We start from the raw sequence: 7,092 nt of genomic DNA on the forward strand, positions 1-7,092 counted from the left end.
ATATGTACGCACTTAGTCAATGAAATTTCATGTGCGGCGTTGGCACGCAGAGAGAATATTTGCCTAACCAAACTGAGCAACCCGGTTCGAATCTCAGCTGGCGCAAATCTTTATTTTTATCTTTTAAAAGTGACTAGTCGCTTTTTATACCCTTTCGGATATAAAGGTGAACAATTAGTCTCTTCATAGGACATGCTCGAACAAAAGCGATCAGTTCATTCCATATAAAGAGATCAAAAGTGGTATTAGTCGCATGCTCCTTTGCGATTGCTCCCGGAGTCATCCCGGATTAGTCGCATTTTTTGCAGGGTTGCGATTGCTCCCGGAGTCATCCCGGATTAGTCCCATTTTTTGCAGGGCCCTGCAAAAAATTGTGCGACTAATCTCTAGAGAGTATTCCGTGATTACTCTCATTCGGGTACGATTGGGCATTAATTAATCGCAACTAGTCTCATACGGGTACTAATGAAGGTCAATTAGTCTCGACTCATCCCTTATGGGTATAATTGGAGATCAATTAGTCCCCAACTTATCTCTAACGGGTACTATTAAAGATTTAATGATATGTACGCTCTTAGTCAATGAAATTTCATGTGCGGCGTTGGCACGCAGAGAGAATATTTGCCTAACCAAACTGAGCAACCCGGTTCGAATCTCAGCTGGCGCAAATCTTTATTTTTATCTTTTAAAAGTGACTAGTCGCTTTTTATACCCTTTCGGATATAAAGGTGAACAATTAGTCTCTTCATGCCCGACATGCTCGAACAAAAGGGATCAGTTCATTCCATATAAAGAGATCAAAAGTGGTATTAGTCGCATGCTCCTTTGCGATTGCTCCCGGAGTCATCCCGGATTAGTCGCATTTTTTGCAGGGTTGCGATTGCTCCCGGAGTCATCCCGGATTAGTCCCATTTTTTGCAGGGCCCTGCAAAAGAGATTTATCGCGAACCAGTACTGGGTCTAAATGTGCTAGAAGCGCACCCGTTCAGTACTAGAGATTTTCCCCACAGGGTTTACATATCTATACATACAAGGACGAATTTTCATTATATATATATGTATGTATGTATATATACATGTGATATTGTGTATCTAAAAATATATACACTCTAAACCATTTTTGGCATATTTACGTCGATAATGGTAGGCAACACATTACCGACTATAAATGTCTAAAATTACACAACTATTATTTTAAACATCTTTTGTAGCATTTTACGCAATAAATGTTCAAAGGTTAAGACACTAGATGCCTAATAGTTTATACACAAGATGTTTATATTTACACGCTAAGTGCTTATATTTTACGAACTAGATGCTTAGTTTTCCGTAAATAATAGGCAAAATCTTGTTTAATTCTCTCTTCAATTAAAATATTTATTTATTTCATTTATAATACTTACAGCAGCGGTCAAAATAATAGCAGTAAAATTAAAAATGATATTATTTGATATTCTAAATAAGAAGTTTGAAATTTTGAGGAAAATTTTTTGAAGTTTCATTCATTTTTGTGAACTTTGTAAAATTTTTATTTCTGTGGTTTCTGTTATTGATCGAACTATATTTTAAAGAAAAATTATTTGAAAATAAATAAATAAACAGGAGTTTCAAACAACATCATTTCGAATTTTAATGCTATTATTTTGACCGCTGCTGTATGTATGTATATAAAAAGCTTAAATTTAATTTACACATGTGTGTCCATCAATTTTTCGCATTAACGTATTTATTTTTCTTAAATTTTTAATATGCTTTTTTTTGCCTCGTATTTGAGATGGATAGAACTTAAAAACAATTATTCTTTTCTTTAAAAGTAATCTCTGTTTCAAAAAAATATACGATATATTTTGAAGAGCGTCTTTTGGAGATGTAAATTTAATTTACATATGTGTGTTCATCAATTTTTCGCATCAACGTATTTATTTTTCTTAAATTATTAATATGCTTTTTTTGCCTCGTATTTGAGATGGATAGAACTTAAAAAAAAATCGCATTAAAAATTCACATGTTTGCGATATATTTTTATGATATTCGATATTCAATATGTAATAATAGCAAAGCAGCTGCAATAATAAATCAATTAAATTTCCATTCTTATCTTTAAAAGTNTAATCAATTAAATTTCCATTTTTTTCTTTAAAAGTAATCTCTCTTTCAAAAAAAATATACGATATATTTTGAAGAGCCTCTTCGGGGGATGTATCTGGAAAAGAATAAATAAAAAAATTGGTATTAAAGAATATATGCAAAGCATTGAGGATAAAACTAATCATGGAAGAGTAGGTATATACTGCTCTCTCCCTTATGTAATATTTACCAATAATAGAAATCCAGGGAGTTGGCTCTTTTATGTAATTTTTAACTTCTTCAATTATCGTCACAAACTGAAACAATGGATAAAATAATTAAAAGGTTATCAAAGTCTTTTACAAGAATATGTACATATGTAAGTATATTTATATACCTTATAAAATTTAAAAAGGAGCTCGTCCTTCTCCTTGAAGTATTTCGAAATAGCAATGAAAATAAGTTCGTTCTTTTCACTTTGAATTTTAAAAAACGATCTTATTTTGGCTTTAGATAATTCAAAGTTTGACTTGAAATTTTCAACATCAAGCTGCATTAATGTGTTAAAATGATCGTACAGGCAGCTTTTGTGAAATATCATTGGCCAGTGGTTTAGTATATCCTTAAGAGATTTGTTTTTCTGAGGGTCATTAAAAAATAATCTTTGCACAGAGAAGCATTCCGCCATATACTTTCGTACATTTTCTATTTCGATTTTTTGAAGATTTTTTTTCTGAAACATAGATAACAAATACTTTTGTTTGCTATTTATATCATCGATGCTTGCGTTCGTGCTTTGTGGTTCCTAGTTAACGCAACTTCTGCCCAGCGCGTTCAATGATTTTTTTTTATTTGGTATGCGTGAATTTAATGCAGATCGTTTTAGCGTACTATTCAAAAAATTATTTCTATNGGATTTGTTTTTCTGAGGGTCATTAAAAAATAACGAGATGGCATTTCCTTGCGCATCTTTTTCGATAAAAGAATCAGGGTACTGATTTGCTGCAGCCTGAGCAACGGCTCTATAAACGGTCATCGGTATGTAATGTGAAATTTCACGTAATTGGTCTACTATTACGTTCGAAAAAAACCTCAAAAGTTTACCTATTTTTTGTTTATTTTTTATCGCGTTAAGTACCNAGTCTACTATTACGTTCGAAAAGGCCTCAAAAGTTTACCTATTTTTTGTTAATTTTTTATCGCGTTAAGTACCTCATTCGGTAATTTAGCCCATGGAATTTCAAAGTTTTGAAACATATCACAAACCGCTTGAGGATTTGCTTTGAAAGAATAATCATATGACCGCCTGGCGTTTTCTGAATCCATGTTGGAAATATTCGGGCTATTGTTCATACAATCATCTTCGGAAAATATTAATAAAACGCTTTCATTTTCGATGTTTTCCAGGTTTTGTTGTCCCTGTGGCGTTGCGCATATGCCCTCTGAGGTGGAACTCTGATTTTGCAGGATTTCCTTTGTAGGATTGTTGATGGATTGTGTTTGAGAAATTTTTTTTATTTCATCATCCGATAACATAAAAATAGTAGACGTTTGAGACGGCTGTGTACTTGGGAAATCTATTGGGTGGATTTCAGCAGCTGGATCAATAAATTTCCTATCGGATGTCCATTTTTCTTCAGCATNTACTTGGGAAATTTATTGGGTGGATTTCGGCAGCTGGATCAATAAATTTCCTGTCGGGTGTCCATTTTTCTTCAGTATTTAAGAGCAATAACGTAGCCTTCTCCTCTAAAAACGCTTCCAAGGTCTCATCGTCATCTATATCAGTTCCGTCGTACATACGAGTCGGCTTCCATTTAGGGAATACTCTTTAGCTAAAATTCAGAAATGTAACCCAAATTAGATTAGATACTTAATGATTTATTTAGTAACTGTTTTTGCTGCATCATACCTTTTTGTGCTACGAGATCGATCGAAGGGTGGCACACAAATGCCTTTTTTGTTAATCTANTTTTTGTACTACGAGATCGATCGAAGGGTGGCACACAAATGCCTTTTTTGTTAATCTATCTGCGTTCCATATTTTACATAGATATTTTCTAATTTTTTTTTTAGTACTAAGGCTAAAACTAAAACTTAATATTTTACAGAACTAAATTTCTATTTTTAATACGAGGCACTTGCTTTAAGTATTTTCTACAAAAGAAGAAANTTCCATATTTTACATAGATATTTTCTATTTTTTTTTTTAGTACTAAGGCTAAAACTAAAACTTAATATTTTACAGAACTAAATTTCTATTTTTAATACGAGGCACTTGCTTTAAGTATTTTCTACAAAAGAAGAAAATGGTGGAAAGTATTGCTTATTTTTGAAGATAAACAATTTTATTGGTTGTTGTATTATCAAGGTATTATTACTTATCAATCCAAAACTGTTATCATTTGCATATATAGATTCGTATAAACTAATGGTGCTATTGTACCACATTTTCATTAAATTTCCAAATAGTGAAAATTCCGTATAATCTTCGCTTATGAAAATTGAGTTAATTGTAAGAACAGAAACCTTGCTCGTCAACTGAAAATAGTACAACGTCTTTCTTTCTATATTTAGCTCCACAAAACAAAATCGTATTGGATACAAATATAAACTTTTTTGGAATATTTATATTGAACATATCGTGATTCAATTCATAGACATTATTGCTTATAATATGTGCTTAACCTATCCCCAACCATTCTTGCTTGTAAATATTGATGTTTATTTGCTAAAGTTAAAATAATGTTTTAAAAAATTTTACATTTATTTGCAATATTCTTGAAATATTGATGTTTGTGTTCAAAATGCAGCGAAAAAAATTTTTTTAGAGGTCCGAATTGCCTCATCATTTAATGTTTAATATAGTGATGCTTAGGTCTAAGCTTTACATTAGGAAGGCATTCCTCTCGTAATTCGAAATAAACATATATGTGGTAATTGAGTAATTCTAACTTACACTCGGATATTGTATCAGAATATATTAATCGGCACATACTAATCATTGTTGTAAATAAAGAGCACATTCGATTTTCATAATCAGAAACAACATTCATTAAAACAAAGGGCAGCAAAAATAGAATATGCCGCACTTCATATGCCTTACCTACTAGTTTTTTCATACTAAACTTTAATTTTGGAAATGACATATGTAATGCAAATTTTTTTCTTGAACTTCTAAAAAAAACGTTTACGTAATCCAAGGTAAACCAAAAAGTAACACTTAAGCCTCTCAGAATTTCCATTAAATCATAAGGTATAATACCTTCAAATAAATCATGAGCTATGCACGGCGGAAATCCCGGATTACAAACATGAAAATATCGGAGATCATTTAAGACAGAATCNGCTAAAAAAAACGTTTACGTAATCCAAGGTAAACCAAAAAGTAACACTTAAGCTTCTCAGAATTTCCATTAAATCATAAGGTATAATACCTTCAAATAAATCATGAGCTATGCACGGCGGAAATCCCGGATTACAAACATGAAAATATCGGAGATCATTTAAGACAGAATCGCGAACCACCCCTCGGCTTAAAGTGTCTTCCAAAAGCTGCTCGTTATAATTATTTTTATTTCTTAGTTCGCAAACTCCGATATTTTTTAAAGCTAAATTCTTACGCTCAAAGAAACAATATCTGCAAATATATTGTGAAAAACTGAAATTTTGGTTGAAACCACCAATTTGGTGGGAACCTAAATTGTCGCCACTTACTGCAAACACAGTTCCAAATAGGTGTTCTTGCATGCCAGTTTTTTTATTTAGAAAAGTTAGACCTTCTGTCTCCAATATTTTCAGGTCACTAAGTAATGGTTTTAAAATAATTTCGAAGCCGAAATTTTTTATATAGCTTTGGTTGCATGATAAAATTAGTTGAATGTTTTGTACCACAATATTTCCTATCATAAAATAAAATCCAATCAGTTTGTGCTTCTTTTTGGATGATCCCAAGGGGTAGCACAATTCAAATGCATCTTGAAAAATTAAGAGCTCACCGGAATTAAAAAAACTTTGGTTTTTATACACGATANTTCAAATGCATCTTGAGAAATTAAGAGCTCACCGGAATTAAAAAAACTTTGGTTTTTATACACGATACCGTCATTGTAATCCGAATAAATTTTATTTTTAATACTTTTCATTTTACAAAACACTTCAAAATATTTTTCATCACTAAGCAAACTTTTCAAAGTCTCTAGTAGGGGTATATAATGTCCAGAATGCAGCTAATGATCTCATTTTTTATACTACTTTGTTCAGCGCCATCAAAAATATGATTAACTTTCAATATTTGTGAATTTTTATCAATAGTAATTATATTCAAGAGCTCTTTAAACAAAAAATCGAGGCAAATATCTGAAACGTTATATTTGCATTTTAACTTTGTCAACACGGTTGTGAAGCTATTGATGCTGGTAGATTTAGTGCAAATACTATTTTTAACCTCTTCGAAACTATTTGTATTTAAAAATAGCTCTTCTATATTTTCATACAAATCTTTCTCCAAAGAGGAGTTACGAAAAATGACACTGAAGATGACACAACGCCGAAACCGGCTTGTCTCCAAACCAAATTTGACAAGGGATGACGGAAAATCGTTCCACATTACATCACACTCCTACCCTGTCGGAAACACCAACAACGAAAATGAGGAGTTATTCCCTTGCTTATGCTTACGAAAAAAATGTGATCGAAATGAGCCTGCATTAGTAAACGGTTTAAAACACGAAAGTGTTGGACAATTAACCTTTTCACAGCAAGCAGAATGCTTTAAAATATGTGAATACACCTCACTTATGCTTGATGCAAAAAATGCACACAATTATATTTGCTGTTCATAGAAGTAACACATTTAACCACATCGTCTTTTTCGGAATGATTTCTAGAAAAATGCACTTCATAAGCATTATAGCTTGAAAATTTTTTCTTGCATTGCGGAAACAAACATTTAAACATATTACAATTTAATTCCCTATGCGCATATAAATGCAAATGATAACTCTTCAATTTACAAAACTGCTT

At 31.9% G+C, this 7,092-nt stretch overlaps 2 protein-coding genes across 2 annotated transcripts; both read right to left on the minus strand.

The window, feature by feature from the left end:
* Positions 1-1,538: 1,538 nt before the first annotated feature.
* Positions 1,539-3,192, minus strand: LOC108362740 (uncharacterized). Its single transcript, XM_017615858.1, has 4 exons — positions 2,465-3,192; positions 2,318-2,384; positions 2,110-2,203; positions 1,539-2,073 (listed from the first exon to the last, which is right to left on the minus strand). Coding segments are annotated over exons 1-4 (507 nt in total). The 5' UTR covers positions 2,810-3,192; the 3' UTR covers positions 1,539-2,072.
* Positions 3,193-3,213: 21 nt separating this feature from the next.
* LOC108362739 (uncharacterized) lies at positions 3,214-4,146 on the minus strand. The gene is made up of 3 exons (XM_017615857.1): positions 4,041-4,146; positions 3,722-3,904; positions 3,214-3,642 (listed from the first exon to the last, which is right to left on the minus strand). Exons 2-3 carry the CDS (start codon positions 3,866-3,868, stop codon positions 3,256-3,258), a joined length of 534 nt encoding a protein of 177 aa, XP_017471346.1. The 5' UTR covers positions 3,869-3,904; positions 4,041-4,146; the 3' UTR covers positions 3,214-3,255.
* Positions 4,147-7,092: the final 2,946 nt, after the last annotated feature.

This window comes from Rhagoletis zephyria, unplaced genomic scaffold (genome assembly GCF_001687245.7).
Source record: "Rhagoletis zephyria isolate East Lansing unplaced genomic scaffold, Rhagoletis_zephyria_1.1 Rzeph_scaffold_01082, whole genome shotgun sequence".
Classification (NCBI taxonomy): Eukaryota; Metazoa; Arthropoda; class Insecta; order Diptera; family Tephritidae; genus Rhagoletis; species Rhagoletis zephyria.

Bases quoted from the DNA above. Each gene is read 5' to 3' on its own strand.
- LOC108362739 (XM_017615857.1), bottom strand. From the start codon at position 3,868: ATGTACGACGGAACTGATATAGATGACGATGAGACCTTGGAAGCGTTT.
- LOC108362740 (XM_017615858.1), bottom strand. From the start codon at position 2,809: ATGTTTCAGAAAAAAAATCTTCAAAAAATCGAAATAGAAAATGTACGA. The intron at 2,385-2,464 runs GTATATAAATAT...CCATTGTTTCAG, and splicing joins TCCTTTTTAAATTTTATAAG to TTTGTGACGATAATTGAAGA. The intron at 2,204-2,317 runs GTAAATATTACA...ATTCTTTTCCAG, and splicing joins TCCCTGGATTTCTATTATTG to ATACATCCCCCGAAGAGGCT.